Raw genomic sequence first — 16,469 nt, 5'->3', positions numbered from 1 at the left:
TGCTTTTCATGCAGGCTTCATTTTTACTTGTTGGGCAGCCCAGTGACATGTTTGTTTCAGGAGTGAGATCTCCATTCCACCACTGACAACATGCATGGTAGATTTGGCAGCCGTCTTTTTGTGTTGCAAAGTGCGATTTCCATAGGTTTTGGCACGCACAGGGGTTTTCGCGGCCATTTTGATAATTCTGGCACCACCAGAACATAGTCATGCCGCAGGGCAGAGCATAAGTGGGTTAATACATCCCACAGGATAAAAAATCTTCCTGTCTAACTCTAGCACCTTAACATCTGACACTCCGGCACGCCACTAGGCATAGGAGCATAGCTAATTTCCTTGATAATTGGGATCGGGATAAATATTCGTTCTCAGGCCACCTCAAGAACAGATGAAAAACATCCCTGACGTTCCAAAGGACCGCGTATTTAGGTTCTGGCGGTCTTCTCAATTTAATCCCTTTGAGGAGCCATAAGACTGCTGGATGTTCTCCGACCGCACTTCCTTCCACTTTATCGTGTCCTGCTGAGATCGCTGATCTGTAAACTCCTATCGTTCTGTAGGCACTGCCTGCTTGGAACCTTGACGCTAGGAATTTGAGGACTTGCACTAGAGGAGCTGAAACGGGATCCAAACTGTGTTCTGTACACCACAGTGTCCAAACGTTCCAAGCGGTGCTATAGCTCCTAATAGTGGAAGGCGCCCAGGAATCTCGAATGAAATCTGCAGCGAGCTATGAAATTCCTGGCAATTGCCATCTTTTCCTGAAACCCTGCATGCTATCAACTGTAACGTGCCCGCTTCTATCATAGGATGGACGTGACCGGTCGGGTCCAGTAGAAGGTCCGGCAGACTCGGAACTATTCTCAGAAAATCCGAAGAAAGTTCCATCTCTACTGGAAACCAGGCCTGCGCTTTCCAACAAGGCAGCACGATCACCAGCTCAGCTTTGTCTCTGCAGACTTTTCCCAGGGCTCTCGTGATCATCACAAATGGCGGGAAGGCACAGTGGACTGCTCCGTTCCACGGGTGTAGAAAAGCATCTGTACCCGCTGCCCCTGGGTCTATCCTCCAACTATAGTACTTTTGTGTCTGTGCATTCAGTCTGGATGCAAACAGATCTATGTCTATGGGTCCCCATAATGCTTGCAAGTGTCTGAATACCTGAGGATGTAGCCTCCAATCGCTGGAGTCTGCAAGATATCGAGAGTTCCAGTCTGCTATACTGTTCTGACTCCCGGGGAGATATTCCGCCGTGACTGCAATCTTGTTCTGCAGGCAATAGTGCCAAAAATCTTTTGCTAGCTGCGCTAACATCTTGGACCTTGTCCCCGCTAATTTGTTGATGTAGCGGACCGCTGAGATGTTGTCCATCTTGAGCAACACGCATCATCTTATCTTGTCTTTCGTAAACGCCTGGACTGTGAAGGAGCCTGCTAGAAGCTCGAGGGAAGTTATGTGCAGGCTCAATTCCTCGTCTGACCACTTTCCTCCTGTCTGAATCTGTTTCCACCTTGCTCCCCAACCTGAGCTGCTTGCGTCTGATTCTATGACCAGATCTGGAACGTCTCCGAATATAGCTCGGCAGTTCCATGCCTCCATATTCTCCAGTCACCACTGAAGTTCCGTAATAGCTTTGCGATCTAAGATCACTATGTGATGGTAAGCTAAACCTCTGCGCAAGTGTCTGATCTTGAGCCTCTGCAACGCTCGGTAATGTAACGGTCCTGGAAATATAGCTTGAATGGAGGCTGCTAGTAGACCCACTACTCTGGCTAGATTCCAAAGCGAAATAGCTTTCTTCGCTATCAATGATCTGAGTTGCTTTTTTATCGCCCTCACTTTATGACCTGGGAGCTCTAGAATCGCTTTTGCTGTATCTACGGTGAAGCCCAGAAATTCTACTCTCTGAACTGGTATGAGCTGAGACTTTTCCAAGTTCACTAAGAATCCTAGGGAGGATATGAAATTGAAAATCCATTGCAAGTCTCTCGCTAGGATTTCCTTGCTGGATCCCATCACCAGAATATCGTCTAGGTAGATGATCATGCCAATCCCTCTCTCTCTGATAGCTGCTGCTACTAGTTTCATTAATTTCATACAAGCCCAAGGGGCCGATGCCAGACCAAATGGCAGGCATGTAAAACGCCATATCTCCCCTTCCCATCGGAAGCGGAGGAACTTCCGAAATGCTGTCGCTGTCGGAATCGTGAGATACGCATCTTTGAGATCTAGGCGCGCTAGCCAATCTCCCGTGCGTAAGAGGTCCCGAAGGAGGTGGATGCCCTCCTTCTTGAAATGATTGTACGCAAGCCAACAGTTGAAGTTTTTCAAGTTTATGACGGGTCGGATCTTGTCCCCTCTGTGAACTAGGAACATGTTGCTGAGGAATCCTTGCCCTCCTAGAGATTTGCGCTCTATCGCATTTTTTTTTACTAACTCGCTGTGCAAAAGTGCTTTTTCCTCTCGCGGCATGCAGATGGGGTGAGGCTCTGTCACCTGAATTGGGTCGCCTATGAACTGCAGTCTGAGGCCTGTCGCCACCTCTAAAACCCAAGCATCGCTTGATAAAGCTTGCCATTGTATTACAAAGTGGAGGGTTCTCCCACCCACACGTATACTTGGTGTACTCACCGCCTGCTGCACTGGGCTAACGATATGAGCCTCTCCCTCTGCGGCCTCTTATTCCTTCCCCTGGCTGGAAAGAAGGTATCCTGCTGGCGTCCTTCCCAATATTGTGCACGTGGGCCTTGAGGTCTGCGTTGATCATTGAATCGACCGGACGAGCGATCTCTGAAGCATCCGGTCCCGGCAAAAACACGTCCCGGGAAAATCTTCCTTATGGAGCTCTGGGCTCTCTCTAGCGCGGAATATGTTCCTACAAACTGCGACATTTCTTTAACGAAGGCTTCTCCAAAAAGAAGACCTTTGGCGCCTTCTGCGCCTAATTAACTAAAGCTTGGGTATCTATCGGGACTCCAGTGTCTTTCGCTTTTTCCACTAAATCCATAATTTTGGCCAGCGGTGCGGCCAAGTCCAGGACTTTATCCTGACAGCCTTTCCAGGCGCGATCGACACCTTTTCTGATGTCTCATGCGGACTTGGTAACAAATGTGACCATTTTTGGATCACGATCCGGCATCTGCAAGCTTCCCTGGAAGCTCTGGTCTCAGACATTCTGCCCTCATGCGTGATCGGACTTCCCTGTCCAGTGGCTTTCTAATATATTGGGCCACATATATCGCCACTCTAGGTGAGGGTGCCCATTCAGATGATTTTGGGTGCCTGATGGCTTCCGGAAACATGTCTAATATGTTCTCCTCTTCTTCGGGAACATTTGCCTTAATTGGCTCTACTATGTCTTCCTCTTCGCTACCTTCATCGTCGGGTATGTAACCCTCTTCGTACTCCCCTGAATTGTCCACCCCTGAGGCAGGGGGTCTGTCTTTGCAATCTGCCAACTTTGCTAGAAAGGCCTCTTTCAATCTGGCAATAGGGTCGCTATCTCTTTGGGGACCAGAGTTAACCCTTTCATCCATGCCCGTGGGGGTCAGAGAGTCTGCGCTCTTCCGGGGTTTCTTACACCCCTTATTATCAACCCCTTTCTGGGGGTGTCCAGCTGACGTCCCTCCTACAGGGCTATCTGCCTGTCTTTTCCTGGCTGTTAGCTGTTCCTGTTGCTCAGCCATGAATGCTTCTAGCATATCCAACCTTTGTGTCAATGGTTGCACTCGCTGGGAAACTGCTTGGGTCAGGGAGTCCCCCAGTACCTTCTTGAGGCTGAGGGATAGATCAGAGTCTTGCAAGGAGGGTTCCTCTTCCCACTCTTCTTCGCTCCACTCTGGGGTGGTGGATTGGGATTCTCTGTGTGCTTTCTGGGCCATAATTCGCTGTTAGCAAGGCTAACTTCTGGGGAGTCAGCAGTAAACAGGCTCTAAAATCAATCTATGAAGACCGAGGCTCTGCCCTTCTAGCAATCTTGTATAGCTCTTTTCAAAATTTAAATAAATGTATATATTTTTTTCTTCAAATTCCTTTCAAAGACACTGCAGGATGCTAATCTGCTCTGTTCGCCGTATCCCTTGCAATGAACCAGCGTTAGCGTGACCCGGAGAATGGCAGGAAATCTTTCAAGCACTTTGGCTCCTCCGGGTCCTAAAGCCCGCCGTGTTCGCCGGCGCGAGCGGGCGCTCTGCGTAATATGGAGAGCGGGGACGGCCGCCTAATGCGAGCGGCTTTGCCCGCGGCTCCGCCCCGCCTCTCCCCTCGCACAGAAATGTTCGGATCCATTGTACGCCAAGTTCCGTAATGAAAGCGGGGGAAACTAACGGTATGTTCTAAAACACGCGCGTGCACTCTTTACTGAATCACCTCAGCGCTTCCTTAGACGCTGCGTAGTACATTAAATATCTTTACACAACAACCTTATATGAAAACATAGGAACTCTGCCGTAACGGTATTAAGCACTGTCGTTATGATTACAATGACAATAGACTAATAAGAACATTTACACAGTAATGCATAATTAGAACTTATCTTGAAATGGCAGCCAAAAGAAAGAGGAAAGGACATTGGGTTCACAGTGCTTATACCCCATGCTGGGTGCTGATAGGTGCACAGACAGGGGTCAGGACTACTGAAGGCGTGTTAAAGTGCTGAGATGGCAGTATTAAAGAAAGAATAAGCATAATGCGAGCCTCCTGTCTTGTCATAGAATGAATGCGTGTACAATCACTTGGACACCAACATGTACTTTGTCAACCTGTAATTTCTCAAGGAAGATAATGTTCATCTTAAATTCTAAAAATGAACCAATCCGTTTTTGTGACAGCAAAAACAAATTTAGAATCTATCATATACTAGTTAACGACCTTTCAGCCTCACATATGTGCATAGATTGTGATATCTGGCCTTGAGTGCTTTTATGGATGCGGGTATGATATTTTGTTGTCCTGCTTTTCTTCCCTGAATGGCAATAGAAAGTTGATATGTATAAGTAAATGACAGCTCGTAGAAGTTTGGGGGGATGTGATGTTTGTATGGATTCATGAATTTCAGTTGCACCTGAGCTGGTGCACCTGAGTATGGACCAGGGAGTGTCTAAGTGCTTTATATTTAGCTGAACAGTTTCTGGTTTCTTTTAATTATCTGGAAATAAAGCAACATGTTTTCGACTGCCTGACTCCTGTTTCTTGCTGAGTAATATAAGTTATCCAAAGATATGACAGTGGTGACGAGTGACAAGTGGAACAGCCACTAAGGGTGCTGTGGAGGGGAGCACAGCCAAGTTAGACACCCTCTGCCCCACAGAAGCCTTCCCATCCCTCCGCTGGTAAGCTAATGTTGGTGTGCTGTGGGGTTGCTGAGAAAGATGCCTTGAAGAAGCGTTGTACTGCATTTTTCCTTGTCTTGTCAGTTAAGTGAGCAATGGTTTATGTCCCTTTCCGTGGTAAGGCTGGAGTAAGTAGTCCCAGTATTCCGCAGATGCAGTGGGATCAAATTCCCAAGCTCTCTTTTAAGTAGAATCTTGGTTTAGAATTTCCGAGTGCTAGAGTAACATTCCTTCTCATTTAACCTTCCGACAGCCTGTCATGCCCATGAATTGAAATTGTAGGAACGATGTTGTGGGCCTGTGATGCCGGATTCGGCGCCCCTGTTAAGTGAATAATACTAAGAACACAGTATGCCATCCCTAAACTGGCAAGTATCCACCCCAAGTGGTGCACTCTATCCTGTACTTTTTTTTATTAATATCAATAAATGAAACCGTACCAGTAATTATTCTTGCTTAAAGCAATCACAGTATTGTGTACATCCTCTTGTACTGTACATACAATATTTTATATACCATACATTCGGGAGAGCTCAGTCTCCTCAAATGCTATGTGGCAATGTTGGTTATGACCACATTTTGTCTGCTGTGCTTACTTATTTGCTCTGTTGTTGTTGTTGTGCTGACAATGGGTAGTGGTTCACCCAGTATCAATGATTGTACTTATGACACAAAAACCCCAGTGTGCCAGAGAATTGCAGTCACTTGCTGAACTTCCGACCACCTGTGTCCTGATTTCCCACCAGAAACGCCAAGAAGGCATGTTCTTGGAGTCCACTCATCTTTTCATTGTGCTTCCTGAGGATTTAATTTCCATTGACCTATCATTTAGAGAAAAAATAAAGATGTAATGTTTGCTCAAAGTGATCATTGTTACTACCATTTGTCTTTGAGTGACTTCAGTCTGTTTGTATCCTTTCTTTTAGATTGACGATGCAGACGCCATGGAAGATGTGCATGCACTGTTAACAGATATCCCACCACCTCCAGGTACACTTTCAGTTATTTATCCTTCTCTGTTCCTCTTACTTACAGCTGAAATAGTTCATTTTATTCAGTAATACAACAGATATTCCCCCAATGTGAGGCAAGGTAACTCTTGTGAGCTAAGCATATCTTTTGATCTGTGTTCAAACTGCAGTCCCAGGTAAAAACCTTGGCCAGGCCAACTAAGTGTGAATCCTTTGGACCTTGCTGCTAGCAGCCCAGCAGACGTGCAGGCGGTGGCGATTGACGAAGTGAAGTGACTTTGGTGCTGTGGGGGCCTGGACTCTGGAGCGGATGCCCTTTGGAGTGGACTAACGCTGCATTGTTGTGTGCCGGAGTTGTGGCCTGGTCCTCCTGGACGAGCATGGCAGCACCTGCAGACAGTGCTGAGGACATCACGTGCATCAGCAGGAGAGCACACTGCTGTGCAGAAGCAAGCGAGTGAGGGAGCCGCTGAGCAGGGAAATACAAAGCAGGGGAACGGGAATGAGCAGCGAGTGCTGCTAGAAGGGAGAGAGAGGGCACATCCTCAGGGGAGGAACCTGCAGTGGAGCTCCCAGAACTGAGCAAGAGATGAAACTAAACAGGAGAAAGCACAGAAGGGTGGAGTGGAGGAGTAGAGAAATCTGAGCCGGGCAATGCACCACTGGGCAGCTGGAAAGGTGGAGAGGACATAGACTCACAGGACTCCGGAGCAGAGCTGAACAAATGGAGGACAGCCACTGCAACAGCTATCTAGAGCTTCAAAGTCCTCTTTTTAGGGGCTGTGTGGGTGAGGACAACTAAACACAAAATATACAATAACCCACAAATCAGCTTCCTACCTTTCTGTTAAGGGTGAGTTTTTAGATGCCTATAGACCTAGTCATGTTCACCCCTTTACCACCAAAAAGGGCGAATTACCATGTATTATCCAAAAATATACATATTTTAATATTTATCAAAAAGACAACAGTTGACAATACATTTGTTTAAAAACAACAACATGATCCTAATTCATTCTTACAATGACTATACACATATACATAGGATACACACAGTTCAGGCCCTTCTATGCCTAAGCAGAGAGCCGCTTAATGTCTCTACTGAAACCTTGTCTAATGGTACCCCCTTAATTTACGAGGGCAAGAAGATGTGTCTACACTCAGGAAATGTGTTTCTAGAACCAACGATAATTATTAGAAAATGCACATAAATCAGTCCGAATTGCATTTCTTGTTGGTGCTGTCTTCAGGGCACTTATTCTTTTTTCATATGTTCATATTTCCTCGTATGATATCACAAGATTTTGGCCATATTCTCAACATTCTACAAAAATAGACAAAAAAATGTTGATCTTAATACCATGGATACTACAACTTTTAGTATGTCAGGTCTATCATGGCACCCTTTACATCTTCACCTATATACAATTCTGAACAGAAGGATTCACTTATTTTTAGTATCATCATTACCCATAATGAAGTGTTTCCCTTCAATTTCTTTATTCAATCAATTCCAGATTGGAGGCTCAAACTGTGCACCTCGTATTTTCAATTACCTATTGTATTGTGCTTTAACCGTAATGTAACCTTAAGCAATGAGAGTAACATGAATGTAACTGTAACCCAATCACTGAGAGTAACATGTATGCAACAGCAGCCGTTACCATATGCCAAGAGAGTAACGTGTAACTTTAATGGAAACTTAAGCAATGAGAGCAACATGAATGTAACTATAATTTAAGCAATGAGAGTGACATGTATGCAACCGTAACCTTATGCAATGAGAGTAACATATATGTAACAGCGCCTTGATACTTAAGGGTTTAGTGTGCAATACAAATGTAAAAATAAATAAATAAACAGTGCCCCTCTAACTGTGCCAAGAGTTTATATAGTTCAGTGAAGTGCTGACTTTGCTGCATGCTCACAGGTGGTGAGTGGTGACTGTTAAGATGGATTTCTGAACTCTGACCTGGAGGGGCAGAGGTTCAGAAGGCCAGCCTAGTTTCTTGGAACAGGGTAACCTCTGGACAAGCCAGACCAATCAGGGTAGCGATGGCGGCGGTCAAGACTAAGTCTCAAGAGGGGTGAGGGTGACTGAAAGACCTCAATGAGCACCCAAAGCAAGGACACTTACAAATTACTCCAGACAGGTGTTTTATTACAAATATAGACACATTTAATACAAGGCCTTTGTAACATTGACCATAGCAAAGAATCACAATAATACTAAAGTAAACCAACACATCACAAGCAATACAATATATATACAAGACCGAGGGGTCTAAGGAGTTAGGAGCACGAAATATGTAGACCACCTAGATGGGGAGGAAAACAGGAGTGCAAGTAATCATTAGACCCAGTTCGACATCAGAAATACACCTAACTAGTAGGCAGTCCAAGCCCTACGAAGAGAGGAGCCTTATGCTCAATAGTACATGCACGCGCTTGTGCCAATGGACAAAATAGGGTCTCTTCGAGGGTCTCTGACAGTTCAGGAAGGTGGATGAGGCGATGAAGAACAAGTCCCCACTACTCAAGCAAGACCTCCACTTGCGGGCAGAGGCAGGGTGAGAGTGTGGGATAGATACGCTATTTCGCAACAGCGGTAGAAAAGAAATGGGTTCCTGCGCTAGGGGCCTCCGGTTGGGGTATGGACTACTCACCGGTCCCCGATACAGGCAGACCCAGACTTCGCCAGTTCAGTTCACGTTGCTGGCAGGTTCGGATGCGACAATCAGGATGGCTCGACACTGTGTAGATTCCGTGGTAGCAGGATTCAGGGCCGAGGGGGTCACAAATGCAGCGAACGTGCACAGGTCGTTACCACAGCATGGCAACACGGCAACCGCGTTTACTCTGGTCCGGGCGCACTCGTCTCACTTCAGACCTGGGAATGCCAAGTGTACGAAATTTGGTGTGAGGGTGCCGTGGACACAGAGCTAGCAGTAGGCCAAGTTTTGAGGGCTTCCCCGAAACGGCGGCGGTGACAGAGCAAACGTGCCGTGTAAGCTGGTCAGCCCACTGGTTAGCCCAGGGACACTTCCGAAGAGGCTTACTTGCAGGGTTTGATGAAGGTGCCGAGAATACTTGGTCCCACTATCCCAATGGGTCGAAGCGCCTTCGCAGACCTTCTAGGACGATCAGATGCAGAGGGGTCTCTCAGGACGACAGCGGGCTCAGGGTGCCAAACCTTCCAGCGGGTCACCAGCGGTTCCTCGACTCGGCTTCTTGTTGCAGGATACTTGGCTCCTTATCCCTTGTTCGGTGTGAACTCCGGAGATCGACATGGTAGTGGTGTTTTCGGCCTACTCTTATCCAAAGTTCCCTTCGCGCAAAAACGGAGAGGACCCAATGGGAGATCTGCTCACAAACACTCACTCCATACGTGGTCCAATCACGGACCACGGTGGTCCCAGGCATTCAGGACACTCCAGACTCTCTGGCATCCAGGATGTGTATTGGGACCAGACATCCCAGCCCACATCCTGGAGGCACACACACAAGGCATGCAGAAGCCCGCGAAAGCTTTGGGTTTCGCGGGAAAGTGCATGACCAAAAAGGACTGACCCGGGTCGGCTCGACCTGGGGAAGGTGAAGGGGCAAGATGGCCAAAGGACAGGACGAAGAACCGCGTGGCATGGCCATTTTGTAGCCAGGCCACCTATTCGTGCCAAACGCTGTAAGCGCGGATAACATGGCAAAAAAGGGTTCAAAACATAAGATAAACGATAGCTGCCACCAGTCCTGTCCGTGACACACCTGCACATTTCATAATAAGTCCGCCGAGAGTTTCTAGGGCCTTTGGAATGACTAGAGACCCAAGAGTGCGGTAAAGTAAGTTACATTGCACTCTTGTTACCTGTTGCACAAAAGCTGCAACATGAGGAAAGGACTAAGGGAAACGAAGTCTCCCAGTACTGACTGTCTTAAGGGCATGTCAGTTTCCCCATAAGAATTGAGCGAAACCCCAGAGGAGTGCGTCGGAGGGCTCCGCTTCTCTGGCAAAGGTTAGATCGGGGTGTAAAACAGCAGCAAAAAGTTTGGGGGTTGCCACATGGAGGGAAAATTACATTCAAATATGAAATCTTTCCTAGCAGACACAGCCTAGTATCATCGCAAAAGTTCTGCACAAGCACAGGGGTCCTGTGAAGCTATTGTGCTGTCTTTCTATACTTAATTTCAAATAAACCAAGCATGTGAAATGCTGTCCGTCAAGAGAGGAATGTTCACACTTTCCAATGTATTCTACAATCCAAATTACAGATCATATATCGTTAATCAAACATTGGTTTTAATGCAGTCCGAAAAACAATACCGTGTAACCGCCAACACCTGTTTTGACCCATTCCTTCCACGTAATTGGGGTTGGATAGGTATAAAAACCTCGATAATAGTCTATTCACAGTAGTATATTCTGTTGAATACAGTTTTGGACCATTCTAGCACTTCAAGATATCTATACTAGTGCAGATTCCAGTTATATTGTCTTGTCGCTGTACTGTCTGCTGCATGTGTTTAACACTCCATAAATTCACTCGTTTCTGGACTGTGCAGGTGCATTCCTCTAATCTGCGTGTCCCTGCGACGCAGTTGCCTGCAGTACCACCGTTACGCAGTTATTTCTCGCGGCAGTGTAGTGCTGAAAATGTCACGCTCTCAAAGTGGGTGCATTCGGTCACTGACCCGGCTCGTGTCTTTCCTACTGATCCCACCGCGTATGTCGGTATAAACGTTTTCACTCACTTGCTTTTACATTTATAGGCATATCTTGATATTAAACACAAAATTACACCTATAAATACTTTCTCCTCAGACAAGCTATTCATGAAGAGTACTTATCTGTTTGAGAGCAGCAAAAAGAAGAGGAAGGGACCCAGTCAGGACGTGACATAAGAGGAATAAGAGGGTCCTGATTGGTGGACTTTCTAAGAACAGAACACTACTTAAGAGAGCAGATTCATGAGAACGGGTAGTTCACTCCTAACAGTTTTCGCAGTTGTTTTTCAATATAATTTAAAAATAAATAAAAATGTATTGGTTATTTGTAAATTAACAAGGGGGGTCCTGGGAGTCCCTCTGCCAGACATTAGTCCTGGTTGCGAGAGACTTACCCAGAGTCTTTAGCTCACTATCTTTCACAGAGAAGAAATATCCTAAACATATCAGTCTTTGTCCTGCCCTGGGGCAGTCCAGCACCGAAATGCTAGGCAATTCTCCTCTGAACAAGAGTACCAACAGCATCCCCAGACACGTGTTTCGGTCTGGTTGAACCTCATCAGTAGGGAGGAGCTGTGTCTCTCTAAGAATAGTGAGCAAGGGGTCCACGTCTGGATTCCCCTAGTAACTTAGGGTGAGACCCAAAGTTACTTGCATATGCAGATTAACAAGGGGGGTCCTGGGAGTCCCTCTGCCAGACATTAGTCCTGGTTGCGAGAGACTTACCCAGAGTCTTTAGCTCACTATCTTTCACAGAGAAGAAATATCCTAAACATATCAGTCTTTGTCCTGCCCTGGGGCAGTCCAGCACCGAAATGCTAGGCAATTCTCCTCTGAACAAGAGTACCAACAGCATCCCCAGACACGTGTTTCGGTCTGGTTGAACCTCATCAGTAGGGAGGAGCTGTGTCTCTCTAAGAATAGTGAGCAAGGGGTCCACGTCTGGATTCCCCTAGTAACTTAGGGTGAGACCCAAAGTTACTTGCATATGCAGATTAACAAGGGGGGTCCTGGGAGTCCCTCTGCCAGACATTAGTTCTGGTTGCGAGAGACTTACCCAGAGTCTTTAGCTCACTATCTTTCACAGAGAAGAAATATCCTAAACATATCAGTCTTTGTCCTGCCCTGGGGCAGTCCAGCACCGAAATGCTAGGCAATTCTCCTCTGAACAAGAGTACCAACAGCATCCCCAGACACGTGTTTCGGTCTGGTTGAACCTCATCAGTAGGGAGGAGCTGTGTCTCTCTAAGAATAGTGAGCAAGGGGTCCACGTCTGGATTCCCCTAGTAACTTAGGGTGAGACCCAAAGTTACTTGCATATGCAGATTAACAAGGGGGGTCCTGGGAGTCCCTCTGCCAGACATTAGTCCTGGTTGCGAGAGACTTACCCAGAGTCTTTAGCTCACTATCTTTCACAGAGAAGAAATATCCTAAACATATCAGTCTTTGTCCTGCCCTGGGGCAGTCCAGCACCGAAATGCTAGGCAATTCTCCTCTGAACAAGAGTACCAACAGCATCCCCAGACACGTGTTTCGGTCTGGTTGAACCTCATCAGTAGGGAGGAGCTGTGTCTCTCTAAGAATAGTGAGCAAGGGGTCCACGTCTGGATTCCGCTAGTAACTTAGGGTGAGACCCAAAGTTACTTGCATATGCAGATTAACAAGGGGGGTCCTGGGAGTCCCTCTGCCAGACATTAGTCCTGGTTGCGAGAGACTTACCCAGAGTCTTTAGCTCACTATCTTTCACAGAGAAGAAATATCCTAAACATATCAGTCTTTGTCCTGCCCTGGGGCAGTCCAGCACCGAAATGCTAGGCAATTCTCCTCTGAACAAGAGTACCAACAGCATCCCCAGACACGTGTTTCGGTCTGGTTGAACCTCATCAGTAGGGAGGAGCTGTGTCTCTCTAAGAATAGTGAGCAAGGGGTCCACGTCTGGATTCCCCTAGTAACTTAGGGTGAGACCCAAAGTTACTTGCATATGCAGATTAACAAGGGGGGTCCTGGGAGTCCCTCTGCCAGACATTAGTCCTGGTTGCGAGAGACTTACCCAGAGTCTTTAGCTCACTATCTTTCACAGAGAAGAAATATCCTAAACATATCAGTCTTTGTCCTGCCCTGGGGCAGTCCAGCACCGAAATGCTAGGCAATTCTCCTCTGAACAAGAGTACCAACAGCATCCCCAGACACGTGTTTCGGTCTGGTTGAACCTCATCAGTAGGGAGGAGCTGTGTCTCTCTAAGAATAGTGAGCAAGGGGTCCACGTCTGGATTCCCCTAGTAACTTAGGGTGAGACCCAAAGTTACTTGCATATGCAGATTAACAAGGGGGGTCCTGGGAGTCCCTCTGCCAGACATTAGTCCTGGTTGCGAGAGACTTACCCAGAGTCTTTAGCTCACTATCTTTCACAGAGAAGAAATATCCTAAACATATCAGTCTTTGTCCTGCCCTGGGGCAGTCCAGCACCGAAATGCTAGGCAATTCTCCTCTGAACAAGAGTACCAACAGCATCCCCAGACACGTGTTTCGGTCTGGTTGAACCTCATCAGTAGGGAGGAGCTGTGTCTCTCTAAGAATAGTGAGCAAGGGGTCCACGTCTGGATTCCCCTAGTAACTTAGGGTGAGACCCAAAGTTACTTGCATATGCAGATTAACAAGGGGGGTCCTGGGAGTCCCTCTGCCAGACATTAGTCCTGGTTGCGAGAGACTTACCCAGAGTCTTTAGCTCACTATCTTTCACAGAGAAGAAATATCCTAAACATATCAGTCTTTGTCCTGCCCTGGGGCAGTCCAGCACCGAAATGCTAGGCAATTCTCCTCTGAACAAGAGTACCAACAGCATCCCCAGACACGTGTTTCGGTCTGGTTGAACCTCATCAGTAGGGAGGAGCTGTGTCTCTCTAAGAATAGTGAGCAAGGGGTCCACGTCTGGATTCCCCTAGTAACTTAGGGTGAGACCCAAAGTTACTTGCATATGCAGATTAACAAGGGGGGTCCTGGGAGTCCCTCTGCCAGACATTAGTCCTGGTTGCGAGAGACTTACCCAGAGTCTTTAGCTCACTATCTTTCACAGAGAAGAAATATCCTAAACATATCAGTCTTTGTCCTGCCCTGGGGCAGTCCAGCACCGAAATGCTAGGCAATTCTCCTCTGAACAAGAGTACCAACAGCATCCCCAGACACGTGTTTCGGTCTGGTTGAACCTCATCAATAGGGAGGAGCTGTGTCTCTCTAAGAATAGTGATCAAGGGGTCCACGTCTGGATTCCCCTAGTAACTTAGGGTGAGACCCAAAGTTACTTGCATATGCAGATTAACAAGGGGGGTCCTGGGAGTCCCTCTGCCAGACATTAGTCCTGGTTGCGAGAGACTTACCCAGAGTCTTTAGCTCACTATCTTTCACAGAGAAGAAATATCGTAAACATATCAGTCTTTGTCCTGCCCTGGGGCAGTCCAGCACCGAAATGCTAGGCAATTCTCCTCTGAACAAGAGTACCAACAGCATCCCCAGACACGTGTTTCGGTCTGGTTGAACCTCATCAGTAGGGAGGAGCTGTGTCTCTCTAAGAATAGTGAGCAAGGGGTCCACGTCTGGATTCCCCTAGTAACTTAGGGTGAGACCCAAAGTTACTTGCATATGCAGATTAACAAGGGGGGTCCTGGGAGTCCCTCTGCCAGACATTAGTCCTGGTTGCGAGAGACTTACCCAGAGTCTTTAGCTCACTATCTTTCACAGAGAAGAAATATCCTAAACATATCAGTCTTTGTCCTGCCCTGGGGCAGTCCAGCACCGAAATGCTAGGCAATTCTCCTCTGAACAAGAGTACCAACAGCATCCCCAGACACGTGTTTCGGTCTGGTTGAACCTCATCAATAGGGAGGAGCTGTGTCTCTCTAAGAATAGTGAGCAAGGGGTCCACGTCTGGATTCCCCTAGTAACTTAGGGTGAGACCCAAAGTTACTTGCATATGCAGATTAACAAGGGGGGTCCTGGGAGTCCCTCTGCCAGTCATTAGTCCTGGTTGCGAGAGACTTACCCAGAGTCTTTAGCTCACTATCTTTCACAGAGAAGAAATATCCTAAACATATCAGTCTTTGTCCTGCCCTGGGGCAGTCCAGCACCGAAATGCTAGGCAATTCTCCTCTGAACAAGAGTACCAACAGCATCCCCAGACACGTGTTTCGGTCTGGTTGAACCTCATCAGTAGGGAGGAGCTGTGTCTCTCTAAGAATAGTGAGCAAGGGGTCCACGTCTGGATTCCCCTAGTAACTTAGGGTGAGACCCAAAGTTACTTGCATATGCAGATTAACAAGGGGGGTCCTGGGAGTCCCTCTGCCAGACATTAGTCCTGGTTGCGAGAGACTTACCCAGAGTCTTTAGCTCACTATCTTTCACAGAGAAGAAATATCCTAAACATATCAGTCTTTGTCCTGCCCTGGGGCAGTCCAGCACCGAAATGCTAGGCAATTCTCCTCTGAACAAATCCCCAGACACGTGTTTCGGTCTGGTTGAACCTCATCAGTAGGGAGGAGCTGTGTCTCTCTAAGAATAGTGAGCAAGGGGTCCACATCTGGATTCCCCTAGTAACTTAGGGTGAGACCCAAAGTTACTTGCATATGCAGATTAACAAGGGGGGTCCTGGGAGTCCCTCTGCCAGACATTAGTCCTGGTTGCGAGAGACTTACCCAGAGTCTTTAGCTCACTATCTTTCACAGACAAGAAATATCCTAAACATATCAGTCTTTGTCCTGCCCTGGGGCAGTCCAGCACCGAAATGCTAGGCAATTCTCCTCTGAACAAGAGTACCAACAGCATCCCCAGACACGTGTTTCGGTCTGGTTGAACCTCATCAGTAGGGAGGAGCTGTGTCTCTCTAAGAATAGTGAGCAAGGGGTCCACGTCTGGATTCCCCTAGTAACTTAGGGTGAGACCCAAAGTTACTTGCATATGCAGATTAACAAGGGGGGTCCTGGGAGTCCCTCTGCCAGACATTAGTCCTGGTTGCGAGAGACTTACCCAGACTTACCCAGAGTCTTTAGCTCACTATCTTTCACAGAGAAGAAATATCCTAAACATATCAGTCTTTGTCTCGCAACCAGACATATCAGTCTCTCGCAACCAGGACTAATGTCTGGCAGAGGGACTCCCAGGACCCCCCTTGTTAATCTGCATATGCAAGTAACTTTGGGTCTCACCCTAAGTTACTAGGGGAATCCAGACGTGGACCCCTTGCTCACTATTCTTAGAGAGACACAGCTCCTCCCTACTGATGAGGTTCAACCAGACCGAAACACGTGTCTGGGGATGCTGTTGGTACTCTTGTTCAGAGGAGAATTGCCTAGCATTTCGGTGCTGGACTGCCCCAGGGCAGGACAAAGACTGATATGTTTAGGATATTTCTTCTCTGTGAAAGATAGTGAGCTAAAGACTCTGGGTAAGTCTCTCGCAA

General features: G+C 47.2%; 1 protein-coding gene across 7 annotated transcripts in view; it reads left to right on the top strand.

Annotated features, from left to right (window-relative positions):
* C2CD5 (C2 calcium dependent domain containing 5) overlaps positions 1 to 16,469 on the top strand; it is a 2,654,621-nt gene that overhangs the window by 1,382,663 nt on the left and 1,255,489 nt on the right. For all 7 annotated transcript variants that reach the window (XM_069628452.1, XM_069628454.1, XM_069628457.1 and 4 more), the window contains one exon: positions 6,257 to 6,320. In XM_069628452.1, coding sequence (XP_069484553.1) covers positions 6,257 to 6,320 — 64 coding nt within the window. The remainder of the gene's footprint in view (positions 1 to 6,256; positions 6,321 to 16,469) is intronic.

This window comes from Ambystoma mexicanum, chromosome 12, assembly GCF_040938575.1.
Source record: "Ambystoma mexicanum isolate Mex_15411 chromosome 12, UKY_AmexF1_1, whole genome shotgun sequence".
In the NCBI taxonomy this organism is placed as follows: Eukaryota; Metazoa; Chordata; class Amphibia; order Caudata; family Ambystomatidae; genus Ambystoma; species Ambystoma mexicanum.
Note: the sequence above shows the minus strand (reverse complement) of the source record. Positions and strands in the feature narration are given on the sequence as shown.